A 26,725-nucleotide genomic window follows, 5' to 3' on the forward strand; every position below is an offset into this window, starting at 1 on the left:
TAGCACAATCTAGATATGAAGACCTGGTATGGACAGGATAAGAAAATTATAGTATAATCTTTCTACAAATATAGATATAAAACGTCTAAAACATATATACAAACAAACCAAATCTAGAAATACATAAAAGGGAATATAAGGATTATACATCATGACCAAGTTTGGTTAGCCGAAGGCTCAATGAAATTCACTGCATTAACAGATCAAAGGAGTCATATGATCATTGCAAAATATGCAGGAAAAAAAGCATTTGATAAAATTCACCATCCATTCATGGTGATCAGAAATAAAGATAAATGCTATCATCACTGTTCTGCATGTTTAATCTATTGCAGTAAAGGCTAGAAAAAGAAAAATGTGTAAGAATGGAAAAGGAATAAACAAAATCCTCCTTATACACAGATGATATGATCAGAAACGCAGAAAATCCAAGTGATTCTACAGATAAATTATTGGGATTGATACAGCTTGATGAATAGAAAGGAATATAAAGTTAATACAAGGAAGGACGGGAAGAGAAAGGAGATGAGAGAGACAGATCTACCTTTAAAAACAAATCCCTAAGAACAAATCTATCAAATGATGTGTATATAAGCTCTGCAGAGTAAAGCATAAAACATTATTGAAAGAAATCAAAGATCTAAATAAATGGGAAGATAGACACCATGTTCATGAATTGGAAGACTCAATATTGTAACCATGTCAATTATTCTCAAGCTGTTATAGACTTGATACAATAATTGAAGGCAAAATCCCAATAATGATGTGTGTGTGTGTGTGTGTGTGTGTGTAAACAGATAACCTGTTTCTAAAATGTATACGGAAAAGGTGGAGAAGTACATCCCTCAAGAACTGGCCGAAGAAGAGCAAGGTACAAGGCCCTGATCTATTAGTTACCAGAACTTAATACAAAGCTATAGTTAATAAGATAACCAGCCTGCTGTGGCACAATGCCAGAGAAATATACTAATTGACCAGACCAGAACCTGGGAACAGTCACACATGTATAGGTGCTTGATCTATGGCAAAAGTGGTACTGCAGAGCAGTCTTTTCAGTAATTTTGCTGAGACTGCTGAATATCCACACAGAAAGAAATGAAATTGGACTGCTACCTTAGAGCGTACTCCAAATTAATTTCAGATGGATGATAAAACACAGGAGGATATCTTCACAATCTCAGAGTAGTAAACATTCCTTAAACAAGAGCCAAACAGTAACCATAAAAGAAAAAAACTGATAAATTGGACTGTATTAAAATTACAAATTTCTGGGGTGCCTGGGTGGCTCAGTGGGTTGGGCCTCTGCCTTCAGCTCAGGTCATGATCTCAGGGTCCTGGGATCGAGCCCCGCTTCGGGCTCTCTGCTCGGCGGGAAGCCTGCTTCCCCCCCCTCTCTGCCTGCCTCTCTGCTTGCTTGTGATCTCTGTCAAATAAATAAATAAAATCTTTTAAAAAAATTACAAATTTCTGTTAATCCAAAGGTACCATTAAAAGAATGAAGAGATACATCACACAGTTGCCATTAGGGAAGAGTAATCAGGAGAAATCACAATGAGATTGCACTATACACCAAGTGGCAAAAATTAAAAATACTGACATTGCCAAGTATCAGCAAGAGTGTGCAACACAGGCAATAAATAATCATGAGAAAAAAGGAGAGCGCTGTTAATAAGGACTAATGACAGGTTTTTAAACAGGGGCAGTGCCAGGGGCAGTGCTAGGAAAACCAGGACTTGAATCACCTTAGGAGAGGTAAATACCATAGGTAAAGGGTTGGTTGATACATCTGCTTTAGAAAATAAAGTTGGTATAATCTTGGAAAACTGATGTTGTATAAACTCTAAAACCTATCAATTCCACTCCTAGGTTTATGCCCAGGATATATGTACAAGATTGTTTACAACAGCACCGTTCAAAATAGCCAAATCTGCAAACAACCCAAATACAGAGTAACATTAAAACGAGTAGGTAAATTGTGAATGTTTGTTCATTGCAATACTATACGGCGATAGAGGAGCACAAAGCAACCTGGATCAAAGACCAAAAGAGAGTATATGCTGTATGATTCCATTTAAATAAAGATTTTAAAAGACAGATAACACTGAAATTATATTACTTAGGGATACTCTATGGATGGTATAGACATGAAAGCAGGAGGTGAAGTCTAGATTAAAGGTAATCTGAGAAAAGAAGGGGATTGTGGTTAAGAGTATTATAGGTAGTGTTTGTATTTGTATTTCTTGATCTGGTTGTAGGTAATGGTTCTTCAGTTTACAATAATTCCTTAAGCTGTATAGCTCTGTGTATGCACTTTTCTAAATGAAACAGGTTGTATAAAATAAGGTTACATCAATACGTGATGTAGGTGTTTGTATGTATCCATACACTCTTTCACCCAGTAATTCTATTTCTAAAAGCTTATTTTGAGGAAATAAAGCAATCAGCCAGTGTGAACAGAAATTATGTACAAAAATATTATTAATCATAACATTACTTCTAACACGGAAAACAGTGTAAATGTCCAACTATAAAGAAATCATTAAATATGGCATGTGCATATAGTTGAGATATCTTAATGTAACCATTAGACTACTGTATCTAAAAAATATTTAATGGCACACCAAAATGCTTAAAACTAGTAAGTGAAAAGAATTGGGAAACAAAACTGCATATATAAAATGAATGCAACTGTGATCATGAATATAAGTAGAAGAAAATGTTCTGAAATGTTCACTGTGATTAACTTTTTAAGTGGTATGATTTTTATTATAATTTTTCACAATTTCTAAATCAGTACAAAGTATGTGTATTGTAAAGATTATTTATACTAGAAACTACTTATAATTTTTATTTTTAAATGAACAAACTTCTTTCAAAAATGGAAAATTAACTAAATTTTCTTATTTTATGTGCATATAAACTTATTTCAAAATTATTTTTAGTGGCTAAGATCAGCTTTCACATACAAAAAAATTTACCAGAGTGACAACTTCAAATTCATTTCTAAAATAGTAGACATCAGAATGTAGTTTGTTTTCTAATGTCACATTCAAAAATTAAAATTTATTCTACACTGTAGCATCTCAATCTAGGCTTTGTTTTATAGAAAAATTGGGATTCCTACATTTTTCTGTTAATAGATGTCAAAATGATACAGTAATTACAGTTAAAAGTTAAAAAAATCCAAACTCCACAATTTTCTTTACAGGTAATTATATTTTGTTTGCAGATCCAAGAGCTAATCAACTTAAAACCATTCCATTTATCTGTTTTTAGTTTGTGCAGAATTGAGTTAAGATAGCAGGCCTAAGCTTTTGAAAGGGCTTGAAAGGCCTGTCTATGGAGTTAGCTCTCCAATGGCATCTGGCAACTTGGACGGGTTCCTCCCATCCTAACTGAAAAGCGTGGCTCACTGTGTCTAAACTGTGCAAACAATATGATTTATCCCGAACACCTGCTTTCCCTCTGGGAGGCTGGAAGATGGTACTGGCCAGGCAGAGGGTGTCTACATGACCAGCTCCCAATAAATATCCTGGGTGCTGAGTCTCTAATGAGCTTCCCAGGCTGGCAACATTTCACACGTGTTATTACAACTGGCTGCTGGCAGAAGACCCTTGGAAGCCTGTGCCTGGCTGCCCCTGGACTTCAACTCATATACCTTTTCTCTTAGCTGATTTTGCTTTATAGAATCTCTGAGCTGCAATAAATCTCAGTTGTGACTACAACTAGATGCTGAGTCCTAGGAGTCCTCCTTAGTCAATCAACAAACCTGGGGGTGTGTCTTGGGGGACCCCTGACACATAGTTCTTAAAACTAATATAAAACTAAACATTTAATTTAGTGGTAAAGCTAGTTCAGATAAATGTTTAATTTTTTTTAAAAAGTTTATGATGATAGCTTTTTTCCTTTCAAATGGTATTTATCCAAGGTCTTCACAGGCACCCAGCTACATCCTCTCATGAATCTTATTGCATGACCTTAAGTATTAAGTTTCTGATGTTTACTAGGACCAAACGATATTTTCCAACCATTTCCTATTACCCAGCACTTATGTAGGCGTTTGATAAATATGTGCTGATGAATGAACAGCATTTTTATCATTATACATAAAAACAAAACAAAAAAACCGCAAAAGATCAGACTAGTTCTAAAAATATGTACAGATCTTCATATAATTTTCAATGCCACAGTCCAGACTTTTCTTGCTCGATATGAAATAAATATACTTTCCTTTCCTGGGCAAGTTTGCTAGTAAGTAGAAATCAGTTCTACCTTAGCAGCATAAATGAATTCCACAAATATTCCCTTCCCCAAGCTTAAACACCAGACCAAAAGGAAAAACAAATAAAATTTAAAAAATAAAAAAGCTATCAGTCTATCTCCTCATGAGCTTCAAAAATACAAACTGCTAATATTATTTTAAAAGATACAAACTATTGTTTTCATGTCACATGTATTTTAAATCCATATTTAATTACTACAAAAGTCTCCCTGTGGTATATGTAATCATTCTATAATAAGGTAATTAAAATTCCTCGGCCAGCCAATTTAGGATTTACAGCTTAACTCAAGTATCAGACACTATAAAAGACAAGCCAGGATGTGTTACTTAGAAATAAACATTTAATTTAAGTGGGTGTGGCACAACACAGCCCCATCTTCAAAATTGGACCTATATTTTCAAATATGTTTCAGCAAACTATTGTAGACAAGTCCAAATTTAAGTGTAATCCCAAAGCAATGGATCCCAAAGCAATGGATCTAGTGCAAACACATGCAGATATCTAACAAACGACTGTGTGTGTTGGGGGAAAATGACAGCACAGTCTCTAAATAGTAATGCCCCTACTTTAAAGGTCAATCATCTCTTGACCTCCTCCCACTTTGGGACTTGCGGTTATTGAAAATGAATATCTAGGGGTGGTGCCTGCGTACAAGCTTATTTGACAAGCTCTCCTTAGGATTTTTCAATGTTAAGTTTTGAAATCTACTGCTTTAATCTTTTCTGGCTCTAAAATTCTGCTTCTGTGAGTCTCTGAATTGGAATATGCTTTAAACTTAAAACCATTTGTAATTAAATGGGTACCAACGAGTTCGACGGGTTTTCTAACATAAGCAACCTGATCGGGCCATGTAATTTCATGACTGGCTTAAGGGGAAAAAAAGGACAGTTGGTTATACACAGTCTATGGCAAAGGCAGATACGAATACCTATTAAGAAAGTCACTGATTTCTTTTTCTTCATCAAAATTATCAGAGCTGTTTCCAAGTAGCCAAAAATTGCAAAGTCAACTGACCTTATTTCATTTGTTTTCCCTTTGTCTACTCTGTATTGGCGGCAGGTCATTAAAACTGGGAAATGGATCTGGATAACCCATCACCTGAGCAATGAGCCCGTGGATACCAGGGATCATTACAACTACTGCCAGAAACACAGAACGAATTCTGCAGTAGCTTTGTCTACATTTCAACTGTACAATCTCCTACCTAGCCAGTAGGTGGAGGCACACACAAACTTACTGCTTTGCTCTTTAAGCCAAAGGACCTTAAATCTTCTAGTAAATTGGTCTTTTGTTTATTCATTTGTTTAAACCCAGGAGATCAAAGAGAACACAAAAAAGTGAACAAGGACAACTGTTGAGGTGAATTTATAAAAAATGATACAAAGAACAATTTTATATTTCTATTTTGTTTCTGGCCCTTTTGAGAAATAACTAAGTTACTTTAACTGTGAATTCATAATCCACTTCCAGATCCCCAGAGCTAATAAAATAATTGTAAATTTAGAAAGAGAACTTTTAAAAATTCATGTTCAATCAGGGAAAACTGAACATCAACCAAATGTGACCTAATATTAAGGGATGATTGTTGATTTTGCTAGCTATGATTATACTATTATGATTGCTATCTATCTATATCTATACATCAAGTCCTTCTTTATAAATCCAAACAGGAATATTTATAGGTGACATGGTATCCCTTTAGAAATCACCAGGAAAAAAAAAGAAAAGACAACAGTAAATGCTACACAGAACAAAAAAGGCAAAATGTTGATAACCGTTGAATTCGGTGACAGGTGCACTGAGGTTCACACTATTCTCTTTTTATCGAAATTTTCCAAGACAAAAAGTTGAGAAAATTAATTTATAGAGCCACGTTCTTGTGATTTGGGTTAACACTAAGATGAGATGACCAATAGATATGCAACTTTAATGAAGTCTTATCTCCATACATAGGCAGCGAGGAGTTATTTCAATCATGACTGAATCATACGAAAAATCAGCTCTCTAAAATCTCAGAATTTAACAGAAAGACTAAAACTAACTTGCTAAATCCCCTGGAAACAATACTTTCCAGCTGTAGAATACTTCACTATTTTACAAAATGAATTTCCGTTTAGTTCTGATAATCCTTATTAAGATTTTAAAGGTTAAAAAAAAAAAAAAAAACCCTGAGGCTCAGAGAAGCTAAATGGCGTGGCTGGGGTCACAAAATCTGTAAAAGTGATGGAGCTGGGACAGTAACCCAAGTTTTATAACACCAAAGATTATCTTCTCTCTACCGTACTACTGCTTTGACCCCATTGAAACAAATAGCAAACATGATGAAATTTAGGTGAATCTTAAAATTTTGCTTTCTGTGCTCATTACTTTAGAGAATATGACAAAACTGGTTTTTTTTTCATTTTCTCAGTGAATAAAAATACGGATAAAAACAGATTTCTTGAATAAAGAATAAATTAAATCAGAGAAAGTTACTGAAAAAGAATGATAACATCTTAAAACTGGAAGGGACGCTAGTGGCCCTCCCGAGCCCAAAATCAAACCCTTATCTTTAGCCTCCTTGCTGGGTCCAGCTTGAGCTCAAGGTATTTTTAGTGCGGAACTGGTACTCTGCGAGACAGCCTGCTTCATTCACTGACTTAGTCTGATTGCTACAGGGGCCTTCCTTGCTTGGGGGTGGAACTGACCTCCTGCTAACTGATTCCAGTTACAGCCCCTGACCCTACACTTAACAAACATACAATCCTCTTACATATGACACCTTTTTAAATAACTGAAGACTTCCATTATGTTCTACCATGGCCTTTGTTCTGAGGACTCTCTCCGCAGAAAAAGAAAACCAGTGGATACTTGAGTAACTAAAGCTTCCCAGTCTTTTCAACAACTCTTCCATGGTCTTCAAACTGGGATTTGGGAATCTCTCGGAGTACCCAAGGCCCTTCCATGAGATATGAGAATTAGGATCTTTTTAAGGCAACCAATGTCCATTTCTTCACTTGCCATAATTTAATCTGTCTAAAAACAAGTCTACGGTCTGCTGAGTTTTCCTTTTATATCACCACTCATACAAGCCCATCTCAAAAGACGAACTGCTCACCCAACCTGAAAAGTCTGCCTAGCTTCAGAGACAACTAGGGAATGCAAAGCTCCCAAGGGAGAGACTCTTGAGAGCAAAACATTGCTTCAGAAAGAACGAGAACAGCCACCTTATTTCATCCAGACAGTATATGCATGGCAAAGCCTTATCTATTTTAGAATTAAAAATCAATCATAAGATGACTGGCACAGGGATATCTATTAACACTTTAATTTTATTTGGAAAATGAAGGCAGATTTTTTTCTGACAGAGAGTGAGTCTGATTTGGCTGACTGGCTTGACAATGATGACTAGCTCTGCCATTTAGGTCACACAGCAGACATTTTCCATAAACTGGAGGAGATAAAGGTGCTGATCTACCATTTTGAAGAAAATATATTTAAAAGAATACACAAAACACTAAAAATGATAGCCCCACAATAGAATTTTTTATGTATCAACTCAAAAAGTATGTGAGGAGGTACATGGTTTTCAAAATTCTTTTAGCAGGTATGTCAACAAAAATTTTGAACACTATGGCTCTAGGGCAAAATTTGTAGGCTCTTTCCCACTCTTGTTATCCCCTACAGGCAGCATGCCAGTGTCCTGCTTACTATGAACACTCTAAGGAGAACAGGTAGTATACAATAACAGTGTGAGTGTCGGCTTCATTCTAAATACTATCTGTTCTTAATTAATGTAGCCAAAGGTTCCATTCAGGGCTTTTTTTAAAGCTGTTACAACAACTACCTTTCAAAACATTTCTCTTTTTCAAAGCAGTTGCAACTAAGCTTATTGTGATCTTGCACTTATATAACTGAATGAGTGAGTTAGTATTAATTGGTCTTAAATTTCCTTTTTTTTTTGTTTCAGCTCCTTTGCTATAAAAAAATTTTTTTTGATCTAGAAATTCAGTGTGTGAGCCAGCCCTCCATGATAAGGAGTGGGGGCCGTGGAGGGGGCAGCTTCTGACATGGCTCCCAAGGATCTCCAGTATCTCTTGGTGCTCACACCCTCATGTAATACTCTGGCCTTACGTGTGGGCTGGATCTGGGGACTTACTTCTAATTAACAGAATATGGTAGAAGTGATGGTGTGTGATTTCTGAGATTAGGTTACTAAACTGACTTCCAAATGGAGAGGCCCGGGAAAGCCTAGGCCAATGGCTCCTGAAAAACTGAGGCTCTTGTCTAATAGGCCGCTGCCAACAAGCATGTGAGTGAGCCGAGAAAGAAATCCATCCCCAGTGGAGTCTTAAAATGACTCCAGTCCTGGCCAACGCCTCGATTACCACCTTGTGAGAAATCCTAATCAAAGTCACCGATTAAAATTCTGGAAAGAACAGGATAACATCCCATAAAGCTTTATACGGTCTCTTTGGACACAGCTGTCCAATTAGCTACAAAACTACCCAGATATACTATCCGCAGCTCACATTTCTCCATCTTACTGACAAAAATTCTATGACAAACATGTCAAGTGGTTTATTAAAATCAAATACACTGTTATCTACAGAATTTCCTTAATATGCCAATGTGGTAATTATATCAAAATAGGAAGTGAAGTCTGTTGTTACTTGTTTTTCGTTGCCAGAGAGGTTTCCAACATGGAGACCTCTACTCCCATCCCACTTCTCTTCAATAAGACTCCTATGGTCAGAATTGTATATTTTGGGGCCTGCTATTCATCTGAATTCCTTCTACAGCCTCGTCTCTGAAGTATACTAAAAATGAAGGTTAACTAAATATGCCCAACTTTTGCTTCCTCAGCCATTGTGAACCTTAAGATGAGATAATCCTTTTATTCTGGTTACTTTTTTTAAAACAGATGAGCTCACAACTATTGTTAAATTTAAAAAGTGTTAGCATTATCCCAAACTAGCACTGCTAAAACTTTAACCCTTAAGGAAATAAAAATGTACACTCACAATTCAAAAACCATGTAAAGCATTCCATCTGAGCTATATGTCTCCAATAACTCGACAATATGGGGGTGTTTCAGCATATGACAGATACTGGCTTCCCGCTTTAGATCTGCAAAACAAACACAGCACATACTTTGTTAGGTAAGAACAAAAGACAATCAGAGTGAATGATGAATGAATGGATGTGATCTATGGTAACATGAAGACTTCTCTAACTAAAGAGATGAAATCCCCCATTTAAACTAAGCTTTTTTACCCTTTAAAGTCTTTGATGATACAACTTTTTCATATTTTTGCCAGTTGATATCTATCTATCTATCTATCTATTACAGAGTCAGCTCTTATTTTTATTTATTTAAGTAATTAAGCTCTATGCCCAGCATGGAGCTTGAACTCATGGCTCCGAGATCAAGACTTGCATGCTTCACCAACTCAGCCAGCCAGGAGCCCCAGCTCTTATTAATAAGAAATGTAAATAGCATTTACATTTACATTTGGGGAATACTTTCCCCAAACCCTTATAATCAAGCCTCAAAATTTATAACTTTCTTGATCTGGTAATAAATAACTCAATCTGCTGTTTTGAATTGTACCTCTTTTTCTTAGTTTGCCCTAAAGTGGATAAGAACATGTTGTCTATTCTTTAGCTAAAAATCTAGCATTTACAGGGGCACCTGGGTGGCTCAGTGGGTTAAAGCCTCTGCCTTCAGCTCAGGTCATGATCTCAGGGTCCTGGGATCGAGCCCCGCCTCAGGCTCTCTGCTCAGTGGGGAGCCTGCTTCTTCCTCTCTCTCTCTGCCTGCCTCTCTGCCTACTTGGGATCTCTGTCAAATAAATAAATAAAATCTTTAAAAAAAAATCTAGCATTTACAGATACACAGCAGGGAAGTTACATGGAATAAAGGGCAAAATGATTTAAACAGTAAAGGCACTGCTTCCACCCAGCATCAAAGTCAGAAATTTATTTTATATCATCTATAAAACATATTTAACAATTCAGGACACTAGTTATGGTGTAATCTTGAAGAACAAATTCAGACAATGTAGGTAAGACTACTGTGTAAGTTACAGAACACTATTTGGAAAATAAAACTGTCCACACCATTGTCATCATTGTACAAACACATTTTAGGCATAGATATCCCTTGCCATGTCCACACGGAACAAGAGAACTAAAGTCTTCCTGTGTCAATAGCACTGGAGTTTTACCTGTTTGCAGGTGAATAAAATCCAATGTGACATTTTTATTATTGGAAGTAAAAGGCAAACAGGTAAAGAAGAACCAAGCATGAGGATGTACTACATGAATCAAAAGAGACAATGTTATTTCCTCTCTGATTTATTAATTCAACTTGGCTTTGTCAATAAGAGCAATTGTTGTAGATCGAACTACAGAAGACTTGTGTAAGAGTAGGATGAGGAAGTCAGTAAATTAGAGAAAAGAGAACCCACTGGAGGAGGAAGAATTAATAATACAATATTAAGAAAGTCAAGGGAATAGAGGGAATCAAGGCATGAGCAGTTGGAGAAGGCTAAGAAAAGGCTATTTAAGAGTCAGCCAAAGACCATTAGCAGTCTGGGCAAGATCAAGTTCTGTGGAGAGGTCAGGTCTGAAGTCCATATGCAGGAGACAATTATGTAATAACAGATTAAAATGTATCATGTTTCTCACTGGGCTAAGTACTTAATAGAGTCATTACCCTTGCTGAGCCAACAACCCTAAGAGGTAGATACTTTACAGGTGAGGAAGCCAAGGCTTAGAAATGTGTTCAAGATCACACAGCTACCACAATGGCTAGGTCTGAGCCCTGGCCTGTCCAATTCCAAAGTCAGCAGTCCTTCGATGATGCCATACCAGGTTTAGACATGATCAAATCAGAAGAATCTGGCTGTAGGAAAGGAATGGCAGAGTTAAAGAAGGTTTGATTTTTCTGTTTTTGCTGCTGCTTAAAAACAAAACACTGTGTAAGTGGCAGTGATGAGAAAAGCCCACGGGATCTACAGTCGGAAACCTGGGGCCGGGTCTGCCACTTGCCAGATGACTATTACCCTCTACGGGTGCCTTCCTCACCTCAGATGAAATAGGGTAGGCCAGTGGGGGTGCAGGGCCTGCAGAGTCTACTCAATCGTCTTCAGGGGGCAGCGCTAGGATTCCCACGAAAGAATGCCTGTGGGGGGCACCTGGGTGGTTCTTTTGGCTCAGATCATGAACTCAGGGTCCTGAGATGGAGCCCTGTATCAAGCTCTGTGCTCAGTGGGGAGCCTGCTTGAGATTTTCTCTGTCCCTCTCCCTCTGCCCTTCCCCCCACTTGCTTGTGCGCTCTCTCTTCAAAATAAATAAATAAATCCGTGTTCATGGGAAAGGAAGAGGCCAGAGGCACATGAAAGATGGTCTCCATCTCCAAAAGTGCTTGGGAAGGTCCTGCAGGAGAGGAGAGGTGTGAATCAGGTGTGGGTTTTGTGCAGAAAAGTCGTAACTGTGAGGAAGGCTTTTGACAAGTGTTGCTGGAAAGCCAGGCTGAAGCCAGGAGACATAAATCAGATACCTGCACCGTTTTTTTTTTTTTTCTCTCTCCTTCTTCAAGAATGTTCTGCCTCCAGATTTTACAAAAAGCTCAGGAGTTTTAATTTTTATTTTGCCCTTTTCATGTAACTACAGCCTGTTGCAACTTTCATACCCACTTTGCCAGTGCCACGTCTGTTGTACCAAAGGACGGCAAGTAGAAGCGGCTGTCCTAAAGACCCCTGCCATCTGACCTGCACAGTTCTGCTTGATATACAGCTGACCGTGCTCCTGGCCTAGTCTCTCATCACCTACCCACCCTCGAAACAAAGGCACAATTGCTGCGGACCCTCCCTTCAAAGACTAAAGCCATTGAAACATCACTGGATCCAGCATTTTAGGGTCTAAAGAGCAGAGCACTGAAGAGCACAAAACTAAACATAAAAAGATATTTGAAATTATAAGGGCAATGATGCAAAAGATGGTTTACATCTAGAATAATTACGGTACCATTTTCCATAATTCAGATATCGATTAAATGGGTATACTAAGTAGCGCAAATGGAAAATCATGGTTTGAAAAATACAAATGCATTATATAAGCATTCAAACTGTAGATTCCAGGAGTATTACATTCAGAATGCTTGGTTTTAGATGTGAATGTGAATTAAAGATATATTAAGTGCTATTAATTCCTTGCTGATATAGCAAACTAAAAATAGCATTTTCCTACGAACCAACTCATGAGGCAGAGTAGCAAGGAATTCAAAAGTAGGGGATAATGATTTGAGGTTGTGATGAACTGCTCTGAGATATTTGCACGGAACATGCGTGTGAGTGCCCTGACCGAGTCACCATGGCTGCTTTCCAGTGCTACTCTGTCCATAATGACTGGTAATTCTCTCCACAGTTCCTTGTATCTTTTCAGTTCGTATTTTTTGCAATTTGTTCAACTGCAATTTGTAATCCTTGACATTTAAAAGATTTAAAAAATAATTTTTTAGTGCCCTGATACTTAACTATGTGCCTATAATAATCCATTTATTTCCCTTTAAAGGGGGCACTAATAATACGGAAAGTAATATTTGGTTTTCGGACCGTAACTGGAGAAACACACTTAAATTAAATCAATCCGCTTACTGTGTATGAGTACTACCACCACCACTACGTTTCCTAAGAACTCTGGGCATCCAAGAGTAAAGCAACTATGCCCCACAGGCTTGACCTCTCCAGTCTGTTCCTCAAGCAAGGGAGAGTTAAGGAAACTATTTCAGGTGGTCTCTTTTAAAAAGAAGTTTCCAGGGTGCGGGGCTGGCTCTGTGAGTGCAGCATGTGACTGACTCTTGATCTCAGAGTCGTGGGTTTGAGCCCCACGTTAGGTGTAGACATTACTTAAAAATAACATCTTAAAAAAGTAAATAAAAAGAAGTTTCCTGGAAAGTATTGTTCATTCTACTATTAGTTGTTCTTATGCTAGAATTCTTCACACTATCTTTTAAAAGTCGGATGCCACTTACAGAGTAACATAATTCTGCAACAAGTTAATGTGACCATGGATCAAAACTAATTTGGGTATTTACAAATAGGATTGAAGAAACAATTTCTGACATTCTTAGTATTAGAGTAGCAGTCTTGACCTCAATATCTGAACTTGAAAGGATCTAAATTTAAGAGTTAGCTTGAGGAGAGCTGTTCTTCAGATCAGCACTGTCCAACGGAAGTAAAATGTGAGCCACATACATAATTTTAAATTTTTCAGTAGTCACATTAAAAAGTAAAAATAGGTGAAATTTATTTTAATAACATATTTTATGCAATCTAATATATCCAAAGTAATATTTAACATATGATCATATTAAAAGTTATAAATATGTTTCTTTTCTATAGGAAGTCTTTGAGATCTGGTCGTGTTTCAGATTTACAGCACATCTAAATTTGGACCAGCCATATTTCAAAGGTTCATAGCCACACATAGCTAGTGGCTACCAAACTGGAACAGTGTAGCTCTAGCTAAACCACCTTTAATTCTCATCCTCTCTCCATAGTGAGTTCTCTTGCATTTCCTACACAGATATTTGTAAAGGCATCCAGTCATTCAATAAAGATTCTAAACTCAGAAGATGTGTTTTTAAAAAACATTTCCATAGAAGGAAACTCTACTTATAACAATCCAAATCCATCAATTAAGAACTTAAATCTGGAATTTTTTCACTATTTTTAATCTAAGTCCTTCATTTGGCGGTTTTAAATTATTTTATCTTGTTTAATCTACCAAACACAAAAACAGTGGTCAACATTTACTGTACTTCTCCTGCCCTTTGTACACTTCCAGATTAACTGAATGACCTTACACTATTCAATACAATATTTGAGAGTTTAACTGTCCCTGTATAAATCCTTGTTTAATAACTGTAATAACCCTGTGAGATAAATATACCAATTCCCATTTTACCAAGGAGGAAAGTGAAGCCCTGGGCTCAGTGAGATGAAGAAGTTGTTGAGACCGGAGTCAAGATGGCGGAGAAGTAGCAGGCTGAGACTACTTCAGGTAGCGGGAGATCAGCTAGATAGCTTATGTAAAGATGGCAAACTCCTACAAATCCAACGGGAGATCGAAGAGAAGAAGAACAGCAATTCTAGAAACAGAAAATCAACCACTTTTGTGAAAGGTAGGACTGGCGGAGAAGTGAATCCAAAGCGACGGGAAGATAGACCGCAGCGGGAGGGGCCGGCTCCCGGCAAGCGGCGGAGCAACGGAGCACAAAATCAGGACTTTTAAAAGTCTGTTCCGCTGAGGGACATCACTCCAGAGGCTTAACTGGGGTGAAGCCCACGCGGGGTCAGCGTGGCCTCAGGACCCGCAGGGTCACAGAAGGATCGGGGGTGTCTGAGTGTTGCAGAGCTTACAGGTATTGGACAGAGACAGAGCCGAGAAGTGAGCTCTAAGCTCGGGGTTACCTTGAACCGGTCACAGGCTCGGTCAGGGGCCCAGGGCTCTCGGCTCCTGCGGGCCGGAGACTGGGAGGCCGCCATCTTCATTCCCGTCCTCCGGAACTCTACGGAGAGTGCTCAGGGAACAAAAGCTCCCGAAAGCAAACGAGCGGATTACTGAGCCCGGCCCCTGGTAAGGGCGGTGCAACTCCGCCTGGGGCAAAGACACTTGAGAATCACTACAACAGGCCCCTCCCCCAGAAGATCAACAAGAAACCCAGCCAGGTCCAAGTTCACCTACCAAGGAGGGCAGTTTCAATACCAAGGAGAGCAGCGGAATTCCAGAGAAGGAGAAAGCAAAGCACGGAACTCATGGCTTTCTCCCCATGATTCTTTAGCCTTGCAGTTAATTTAATTTTTTGTTTCTTTTTCAATTTTTTTTCTCTTCTTCTAAATTTTTTAAAATTTTACCCTTTTCTTTTTTAACGTTTTTAACTAGTTTATCTAATATATATATATTTTTTCCTTTTTATATTTTTTCCTTATTCGTTTTCTTTTTGTAATTGTTTTTTTTTTTCTTTCTGAACCTCTTTTTATCCCCTTTCTCCCCCCTCACGATTTGGGATCTCTTCTGATTTGGCTAAAGCATATTTTCCTGGGGTTGTTGCCACCCTTTTAGTATTTTACTTGCTCCTTCATATACTCTTATCTGGACAAAATGACAAGGCAGAAAAATTCACCACAAAAAAAAAAAAAGAACAAGGGGCAGAACCAAAGACTAAGGACCTAATCAATACAGACACTGGTAATATGTCAGATCTAGAGCTCAGAATGATGATTCTCAAGGTTCTAGCCCGGCTCGAAAAAGGCATGGAAGATATTAGAGAAACCCTCTCGGGAGATATAAAGCCCTTTCTGGAGAAATAAAAGAATTAAAATCTAACCAAGTTGAAATCAAAAAAGCTATTAATGAGATGCAATCAAAAATGGAGGCTCTCATTGCTAGGATAAATGAGGCAGAAGAAAGAATTAGCGATATAGAAGACCAAATGACAGAGAATAAAGAAGCTGAGCAAAAGAGGGACAAACAGCTACTGGACCACGAGGGGAGAATTCGAGATATAAGTGACACCATAAGACGAAACAACATTAGAATAATTGGGATTCCAGAAGAAGAAAGAGAGAGGGGAGCAGAAGGTATATTGGAGAGAATTATTGGAGAGAATTTCCCCAATATGGCAAAGGGAACAAGCATCAAAATCCAGGAGGTTCAGAGAAACCCCTCAAAATCAATAAGAAGAGTTCCACACCCCGTCACCTAATAGTAAAATTTACAAGTCTTAGTGACAAAGAGAAAATCCTGAAAGCAGCCCGGAAAAGAAGTCTGTAACATACAATGGTAAAAATATTAGATTGGCAGCAGACTTATCCACAGAGACCTGGCAGGCCAGAAAGAGCTGGCATGATATATTCAGAGTACTAAATGAGAAAAACATGCAGCCAAGAATACTATATCCAGCTAGGCTATCATTGAAAATAGAAGGAGAGATTAAAAGCTTCCAGGACAAACAAAAACTGAAAGAATTTGCAAACACCAAACCAGCTCTACAGGAAATATTGAAAGGGGTCCTCTAAGCAAAGAGAGACCCTAAAAGTAGTAGATCAGAAAGGAACAGAAACAATATACAATAACAGTCACCTTACAGGCAATACAATGGCACTAAATTCATACCTCTCAATAGTTACCCTGAATGTTAATGGGCTAAGTGCCCCAATCAAAAGACACAGGGTATCAGAATGGATAAAAAAACAAAACCCATCTATATGTTGCCTACAAGAAACTCATTTTAAACCCGAAGACACCTCCAGATTTAAAGTGAGGGGGTGGAAAAGAATTTACCATGCTAATGGACATCAGAAGAAAGCAGGGATGGCAATCCTTATATCAGATCCATTAGATTTTAAGCCAAAGACTATAATAAGAGATGAGGAAGGACACTATATCATACTCAAAGGATCTGTCCAACAAGAAGATCTCACAATTTTAAATATCTATGCCCCTAATGTGGGAGCAGCCAACTATATAAACCAATTAATAACAAAATCAAAGAAACACATCAACAATAATACAATAATAGTAGGGGACTTTAACACTCCCCTCACTGAAATGGACAGATCATCCAAGCAAAAGATCAACAAGGAAATAAAGGCCTTAAATGACACACTGGACCAGATGGACATCACAGATATATTCAGAACATTTCATCCCAAACCAACAGAATACACATTTTTCTCTAGTACACATGGAACATTCTCCAGAATAGATCACATCCTCGGTTCTAAATCAGGTCTCAACAGGTATCAAAAGACTGGGATCATTCCCTGCATATTTTCAGACCACAATGCTCTGAAGCTAGAACTCAATCACAAGAGGAAATTTGGAAAGAACCCAAATACATGGAGACTAAACAGCATCCTTCTAAAGAATGAATGGGTCAACCAGGAAATTAAAGAAGAATTGAAAAAATTCATGGAAACAAATGATAATGAAAACACAACGGTTCAAAATCTCTGGGACACAACAAAGGCAGTCCTGAGAGGAAAATATATAGCGGTACAAGCCTTTCTCAAGAAACAAGAAAGGTCTCAGGTACACAACCTAACCCTACACCTAAAGGAGCTGGAGAAAGAACAAGAAAGAAACCCTAAACCCAGCAGGAGAAGAGCAATCATAAAGATCAGAGCAGAAATCAGTGAAATAGAAACCAAAAAAACAACAGAACAAATCAATGAATCGAGGAGCTGGTTCTTTGAAAGAATTAATAAGATTGATAAACCCCTGGCCAGACTTATCAAAAAGAAAAGAGAAAGGACCCAAATAAATAAAATCATGAATGAAAGAGGAGAGATCACAACTAACACCAAAGAAATACAGACAATTTTAAGAACATACTATGAGCAACTCTACGCCAACAAATTTGACAATCTGGAAGAAATGGATGCATTCCTAGAGACATATAAACTACCACAACTGAACCAGGAAGAAACAGAAGGCCTGAACAGACCCATAACCAGTAAGGAGATTGAAACAGTCATCAAAAATCTCCAAACAAAAGCCCAGGGCCAGACAGCTTCCCGGGGGAATTCTACCAAACATTTAAAGAAGAACTAATTCCTATTCTCCTGAAACTGTTCCAAAAAATAGAAATGGAAGGAAAACTTCCAAACTCATTTTATGAGGCCAGCATCACCTTGATCCCAAAACCAGACAAGGATCCCATCAAAAAAGAGAACTACAGACCAATATCCTTGATGAACACAGATGCAAAAATTCTCACCAAAATACTAGCCAATAGGATTCAACAATACATTAAAAGGATTATTCACCACGACCAAGTGGGATTTATTCCAGGGCTGCAAGGCTGCGGTTCAACATCTGCAAATCAATCAATGTGATACAACACGTTAATAAAAGAAAGAACAAGAACCACATGATACTCTCAATAGATGCTAAAAAAGCATTTGACAAAGTACAGCACCTTCCTGATCAAAACTCTTCAAAGTGTAGGGATAGAGGGCACATACCTCAATATTATCAAAGCCATCTATGAAAAACCCACCGCAAATATCATTCTCAATGGAGAAAAACTGAAAGCTTTTCCGCTAAGGTCAGGAACACGGCAGGGATGTCCGTTATCACCACTGCTATTCAACATAGTACTAGAAGTCCTAGCCTCAGCAATCAGACAACAAAAGGAAATTAAAGGCATCCAAATCGGCAAAGAAGAAGTCAAACTATCACTCTTTGCAGATGACATGATACTTTATGTGGAAAACCCAAAAGACTCCACTCCAAAACGGCTAGAACTTGTACAGGAATTCAGTAAAGTGTCAGGATATAAAATCAATGCACAGAAATCAGTTGCATTTCTCTACACCAACAACAAGACAGAAGAAAGAGAAATTAAGGAGTCAATCCCATTTACAATTGCACCCCAAACTATAAGATCCCTAGGAATAAACCTAACCAAAGAGACTAAGAATCTATACACAGAAAACTATAAAGTACTCATGAAAGAAATTGAGGAAGACACAAAGAAATGGAAAAATGTTCCATGCTCCTGGATTGGAAGAATAAATATTGTGAAAATGTCTATGCTACCCAAAGCAATCTACACATTTAATGCAATTCCTATCAAAGTACCATCCATTTTTTTCAAAGAAATGGAACAAAGAATCCTAAAATTTATATGGAACCAGAAAAGACCTCAAATAGCCAAAGGAATATTGAAAAAGAAAGCCAAAGTTGGTGGCATCACAATCCCGGACTTCAAGCTCTATTACAAAGCTGTCATCATCAAGACAGCATGGTACTGGCACAAAAACAGACACATAGATCAATGGAACAGAATAGAGACCCCAGAAATAGACCCTCAACTCTATGGTCAACTAATCTTCGACAAAGCAGGAAAGAATGTCCAATGGAAAAAAGACAGCCTCTTCAATAAATGGTGTTGGGAAAATTGGACAGCCACATGCAGAAAAATGAAATTGGATCATTTCCTTACACTACACACAAAAATAGACTCAAAATGGATGAAGGACCTCAATGTGAGAATCCATCAAAATCCTTGAGGAGAACACAGGCAGCAACCTCTTTGACCTCAACCGCAGCAACATCTTCCTAGGAACATCGCCAAAGGCAAGGGAAGCAAGGGCAAAAATGAACTATTGGGATTTTATCAAGATCAAAAGCTTTTGCACAGCAAAGGAAACAGTGAACAAAACCAAAAGACAACTGACAGAATGGGAGAAGATATTTGCAAATGACATATCAGATAAAGGGCTAGTGTCCAAAATCTATAAAGAAGTTAGCAAACTCAACACCCGAAGAACAAATAATCCAATCAAGAAATGGGCAGAAGACATGAACAGACATTTCTGCAAAGAAGACATCCAGATGGCCAACAGACACATGAAAAAGTGCTCCATATCACTCGGCATCAGGGAAATACAAATCAAAACCACAATGAGATATCACCTCACACCAGTCAGAATGGCTAAAATTAACAAGTCAGGAAATGACAGATGCTGGCGAGGATGCGGAGAAAGGGGACCCCTCCTACACTGTTGGTGGGAATGCAAGCTGGTGCAACCACTCTGGAAAACAGCATGGAGGTTCCTCAAAATGTTGAAAATAGAACTACCCTATGACCCAGCAATTGCACTGCTGGGTATTTACCCTAAATATACAAATGTAGTGATCCGAAGGGGCACGTGCACCCGAATGTTTATAGCAGCAATGTCTACAATAGCCAAACTATGGAAAGAACCTAGATGTCCATCAACAGATGAATGGATAAAGAAGAAGTGGTATATATACACAATGGAATACTATGCAGCCATCAAAAGAAATGAAATCTTGCCATTTGCGACGACGTGGATGGAACTAGAGGGTATCATGCTTAGCGAAATAAGTCAATTGGAGAAGACAACAATCATATGATCTCCCTGATATGAGGGAGAGGAGATGCAACATGGGGGGTTAAGGGGGTAGGAGAAGAGTAAATGAAACAAGATGGCATTGGGCGGGAGACAAACCATAAGTGACTCTTAATCTCACAAAACAAACTGAGGGTTGATGAGGGGAGGGGGGGTTGGGAGATGGGGGGTGTGGTTATTGACATTGGGGAGGGTATGTGCTATGGTGAGTGCTGTGAAGTGTGTAAACCTGGCAATTCACAGACCTGTACCCCTGGGGATAAAAATATGTGTTTATAAAAAATAAAATTAAAAAAAAAAGTTGTTGAAATCACACAATAGTAAGTAAAGGAAGAAGGACTAATAATGGAAGTCTAGGGCTCTTTTTTCACGCCACAATGGCTCCTGGGGCTGTACAGTTTTCACATGTGCCCTTGAGATCCAATCACACAACAGTGCTAATGTGGTAACACTAACTTGGGTGACAAGCCTTCAAGATTGTTACGGAAATAATTTATGTCAGCTTGCATGGTCACCAACGACGATTAGAAACTAGACACTGTTCTTTTCCTGACAAATGCATAAATATTGTCATTTATTTCCAATTTCCAACTTGTGTTAGAAACTTGACAGTTAGCAAAATTTACTAAGAGCTGACCCCAGGCTCCAAATGCACATAAAGAATATTCTAATCTAGTTACAGAAATAATTAGGACAAGAATTAATGCTTCAGTTGAATCAATATTAATAACAAAATAAGTAAATGAAAGTCATTATTGACTCAACATTTTTTCCTTGGTGTACTAAAATTAATGACCATATGATATTTCAAAAGGGGAATCTGAACAGAATCTTGGAAGGATACAGAAACAAAGCCAAATTCTGTTGCTGAGTTCCACCTTCATATAATAACCAACTTGAAAACTAAAGATCCCAGCTGCCTTTGGCACGAATACAGGTCAGGTTGGCTTTAATGAGGCTATCTTCCTATAAATCAGGGAAGTTGACCTTCTGTACCAGTAGATGACTAGAGGCCCAGACAAGCCCACACCAATCTGGGTTAACTGCAAACTCATTATTTCTTTGATCTTTTACATATTTTACTGCCACCCTATACTTTTTATTATCTTTTTTTAACAAAGAGAAATCCAGGCAGCTTCTAATGTCTTTGAATTCTTGCCCACTTTTTTTTTGATACTATAGTTTAAAAATCTCATCTCTCAGGTGAATAAAGAAAAGAAGCAGTATACCATCAGTTGAGAATATTTGATTAAAAGTTTTTCTTAGATAGGCAAAAGTATTATAAATCAATGTTAACTACATTAAGCATTTACAAATCAGTGAGGTTTTCGTAATATATTTCCCAAATAATTTTTCAGTTCTGATAAATACATTAAAACAGCCTGCCCAGTTGAATACCAAATTTAAACTGAATTCAACATTGCATTTATGAACAACTAAGAGCTGTAAAGTAAAAACACGCCAATTATTCTGAGAACTACTTGTCTTCCCTCTCACTCTTCATTAGGATGAGTTTGGCAAATAATTATCTAAAGTACCATTTATTTTCTAGGGACTTACATTTTATAAACTCCAGGTCATTCCTAATCAATACTCAAGTACTATAAATCACTGAACTTACTAATTAGATATTAATAAAATTAGAGGTGACCAATTCAATGATCTTTATTAATACTTATCTTCTGAGATGTTAAAATCCTGAAAGAAGAGCATTTGCTTAAAAAGCCATTGGTGGATAAGAGCCAACATTAGGTTAAAGAGAAACCAAATAATTTGTCTCTTAGAAAATATAACTGAATCTTCTACTCAAGGAGTTACTCAACCATGGATTGGGTGAAAATCTGTTTTGCAGTCAACTAGTAAGATGCTCATTATGCGGATAAAAGGAAAAGGCAGAGGTTACTGAAATCCAAACCAAACAAAGTTCCAGTATTAGAGCTTTTCTCAAGCAAATAAATGACCATTCTTAAGATATTTTGTACCTGACAAATTAAAAAACACAATATTTTAAACATTTATAGAAGGTACAATTTCTCTGTTGCTTTTCCTTTTGGGAAATGTAAACCAAAAAGCTCTGCAAAAAGTTGGAAAGATGGGGCATTTTACTATTATAAAAACCAGATACCTATTTCAAAATGGTACTCCTAATTTTATAGAAGAAAATTAGAGAAATACCAGTTTATGCCTCACTTACTTTTCTACATTAGAGCCTCAAAAAACATACTCTTTAGAAGCATGAAGGAACTTTGTGGAACGACAGAGTGTATATATTTGTTAAAAGCCACTGGACTGAAGACTTAAATGGGTTCATTTTATGGTGCATAAATTTTTATTCAGTCAAGTTTACAAAGAAACTTTCTGCAATAAGACAGGAATTCAACTAATGTCTCTCAGTCAAAAAATGTTACCCACATATCTGTATTTTATACTCTTAATTATCTTACCTATCATTACCTTCTATTTTTATTTACTTACTGATAGCTGAGGAGTTCAACAAGCATATGGGCCAGGATAGGCTTCCTTACTATCCACTTCCTCCCACCCCTCCTTCCTCCAGGATAGGGCCAGCCCAGGAAACACTGCCAGCAAGACCAAACGTTTCCCCAGAAAGCAATTTGTAGTCTGTGCTAATACATAAATAAAAGAATTACTGAGGCCAAGATTCTGTGTGGCATAGTGCATTTGTTATCAGTTTTATTCTTTTAAATATAGGTTTCCCCATCCAACAGAATCCTTTTATCAATACATCTCATAAAAATACTAAAACACCAAATTTATAGTAAAAAATAAGTATGGGTATATGTACTCACTGTGAAAAGGATCAATAAAAACAATAAGCTAACTGTTTTGATAAATAACTTGCAATCAGGGATTATGGAGAGCTCTGTGGACACGTGGCCTCAACCACCAAATTATTTCTTTATTTTATTTTGTTGGGCCCCCTGCCAAAATTCAGATTTATAGGACTAGCTTCAAATGGCTAATAGGTATATGTAATTTAAGAAGCTTGCCTTATAGTCTTAATTTAAAAAAAAAAAACTAATCAAGAAGCTTTAAAGAGTAGCAGAAATTTAGTTTCAAAGTAGAAAGTGGCAGCAGGGAGAGGACACTTCTTGTACACAGTGAAATTTCGGACTAAGGGAAACATAGGGAGTTCTGAAAAGGCCATATTTCTCCTTTTTTTTTTAAAGTAAAACTTTAAGTAAATTAATACACTGCTTTACCCTTAGAACAATGTGTCTTCATTTAATCTTTTCTACAAAACCAGGAGGTAGCAAACTTAAGTAGCTGAAAATGCGGCAGCTATCTAGATCAGAAATTCTTAACTAATTTGGGATCAGAGACCATTTTATAAATCTATTAATGTGACAGATACTCTGACCCAAAGGTTGTCCATAAGGTTTAAGAAAAGCACAAAAGCCTAAGAGACTGGCCAAGATACTGATGTCCAAGGATCAAGATCATGACAGATAATCATGTAACCCAGCTTCTGGAGGCCACAAGAGCACTGGAGAAGGTGGAAAGCCACAGAAGCTAGTGCCTCCTTACAATGGGCACTATTGAAGACAATGGGATAATAATGGGCATGATTTGAGGATAACCATAATTTGAGGATAACCATTACCAGATTTAAAAAAATAAGCAATATTCTCCATATCATTTTAGCCTCTGTTCCAATCCTAGCACTACACTCTGCGGAATGCATGAAGCCACCATAGAGTGTATTTTTCTTTGTTTTTTGAAAGTTTACAGAAAGTTCCTTTGGATTCCATGTGGTCCAATTTCCTGTTTCCCATCTGATAGAAAAACAAGATAAATTCTTTATTAATTAGAGTATGTTTACACACACAAAATAAAGGTATTTTATATATTTATGCTAAACACTTTCTCCATTTGTCGTAGGCTGAATGCCAGGATATGTATTTCCTTACTCTTGAAAGAATGTATGTTTATAATCAACCTGCCTTCTTTGGCGTTTTTTGTAACAGCTCTTTTGTCATTTTATCAAACTTGGACTGGGTAAAACATAAGTTCTGTTAGTAATTCAGATGGAAGCACAGGCTTCTAGCATCTGATTCACACACAGTTGAGTGCTACCCTGGCAAGGGAGGATGTTCAGAGCGAGTAAGAACAAGTAGAAGGAAGTCGGGCAGGGCCTTAAACCCTCCTCTTCACTTAAGAATCCATTTGGCATTCAGTAGTAACAAGAGACCTAATTCAGGTCTCAATATTATGGGACACAAAAATAATCAAGATCTTCTGTAGGTCATTCTACATAAAAGTTTATTTCACAAAAGTGACTTTTCCAGAAGGGTACCAACTCATCCTGGTTTGTCTGGGATTTTCCAGTTGTAGCACTGAAGATTCTGTATCCTGAGAACCTGCCCTCAATCCCAGGCAAACCGAAATTGTTGGTCACCCTATTTCCACAGAGCTGGCACTTATCTTTCCAAATGCTAACACTCTTCTACAGGAAGGCAGTTATGATATAAGAGAGCAACAGATTTGTAGTCAAAAGGCCTAACTCTTTTTTTTAAGAGAGAGAGAGAAAGAGAGAGTGCATGCTCACACCAGCAGGGGAAGGTGCAGAGGGAAAGAGAATCTTTTTTTTAAAGATTTTATTTATTTGAGGAGGGAGAGAGCGCGCACGTGTGTGCAACAAGCTTGGGGGAGGCAGAAGGAGAAGCAGACCCTCGTGGAGCAGGGAGCCAGACGTGGGGCTCGATCCCAGGACCCTGGGATCACGACCTTAGCCCAAGGCAAACACTTAACGACTGAGCCACCCAGGCCCCCTGAAGAGACAGAATCTTAAGCAGGCTTCACACCTATGGTAGAGCCCAATGTGGGGCTCGATCTCATGACTCTGAGATCAAGACCCAAGCTGAAATCAAGAGTTGGTCTTGATTGATTGACAAGTCACCCAGGCACCCCCAAAAGTTCTATCTTTAAATCTTATCTTTATAGCCTAATCACTTAATAGCTCCATAACCCTGAACATCAGTTTCTTCACCTATAAAATCAAAAGAGTAAGAGCACAGCTCTCATACAGAGTTGAAGATAACCCTGATATGGGGGTTAAGTATGGGGACGTACTTGCCATAGTAGGACACAGAGCATGTGCACAGTTAAGTTCTGTGTCCTTTCCCTTTGACCATCTTTGGTGGAAATAATTCTTTCCTACCTTTACCGAATGTCGATCAAACCAAGTCTGAGGACAAGAAGTTGGCAGTGTGAACATGCAATTACTAAGCCACACCACTATGCAGTTCTAAACTTACTTTTACTTTGCAGTTTTTCATCTACAATTTTTTGGGGAAAATTGTGTAATACAGTTTATACAGAACTGAATCTGAACCTGACCACAGGATTATTTGGGAAAATAAGTAAAAATACAGGAATTCAAAGTATCTAAAGGTAACACTGTTTAAAAAAAAAAAAGTGAAGGAGAATCCACAGAGCCAGATAGATGAGTGTGGCCTACTGACTACCAGCATCATTATTCTTCCAGACAGCCCTTGGACTCACCCTCAATGTCAACTACTACCTCTCATCCACTTCCGACACGTAGCTGCCAAAACGTGTTCACTCTATTTCTACAACACCTGTCAAAATGATCTGCCCCTTCCTGCACTTATCCTAGTTTCAGCCCGCATGGATTCTTGTCTGGGTCTTTTAATGGGTTTCTTTGCCTCTAGTTCCTTCTTCTCATTCTACTCATTAAATTGTCACCACGGTTTCACTCTAAAACAGGTATTATCACATCACTCCAAAACCCTTCGTTGCTCTGCAGTGCATATACCAAGACATTATCATCTCTCAGTTTGGCTTTGGAAGCCTTCCAAAAATGATTTTAAGGCCAACAACTTAACTGGGTCCACAGAGCTATTTAGCAACATAATTGAAAATGGAACCAAGTTCTCTTGCTTCTTAGTCAAGTAAGTTAGGTTTGCTTCTTTCTTTCTTTCTTTCTTTTTCTTTCTTTCTTTCTTTTTTTTTTTAGATGTCCCATATATTACATTCCTTTCCAGCTTCATCCATCATCCTCCCCAACATCCCCATCCTGAACTACCTGCAATGTCTACAACCCTCCCCTCTTGGCCCATGCTCTCTATGCTCTTGAAAATGCTGCTTCCTGTTCGACACTCCATGTGCTTCCTTCTCTGCTTGTAACTCGGGAGTTAAACTCACACTTTGCCTCAATGTTCTCCCTGACAATCTCCCCAGCTGACACAGGCATACCTTGCTTTGATCTAAGAACATTCTTCCCCATCCCCAGACACACCTCAGTATCTCATCATTTGCCCAACTGTACTATATTGCTGGTGATTTCCATTCCTGCCAACCCTGCTGGAAGGCAGCACCAAGCACACAGAACTCCACTTGACCAATGTCTATTTCATCTTCTGGCTCACATCAGAATCAGAGAGTTAGAAGTGGGAAGGACAGTAAGAGAACCAATATCACATGTTCTTTTCTATCCTCACATTTTACTCATAAGAAAAATGA

At 37.9% G+C, this 26,725-nt stretch overlaps 1 protein-coding gene across 13 annotated transcripts in view; it reads right to left on the reverse strand.

Moving 5' to 3' along the window:
* The window catches only part of CASK (calcium/calmodulin dependent serine protein kinase), a 354,889-nt gene that overhangs the window by 215,040 nt on the left and 113,124 nt on the right, over positions 1-26,725 (reverse strand). For all 13 annotated transcript variants that reach the window (XM_032842480.1, XM_032842489.1, XM_032842484.1 and 10 more), the window contains exon 3: positions 9,287-9,392. In XM_032842480.1, coding sequence (XP_032698371.1) covers positions 9,287-9,392 — 106 coding nt within the window. The remainder of the gene's footprint in view (positions 1-9,286; positions 9,393-26,725) is intronic.

The sequence above is a fragment of the Lontra canadensis genome, unplaced genomic scaffold (genome assembly GCF_010015895.1).
Source record: "Lontra canadensis isolate GAN:19392208 unplaced genomic scaffold, GSC_riverotter_1.0 scaffold131, whole genome shotgun sequence".
NCBI lineage: Eukaryota > Metazoa > Chordata > Mammalia > Carnivora > Mustelidae > Lontra > Lontra canadensis.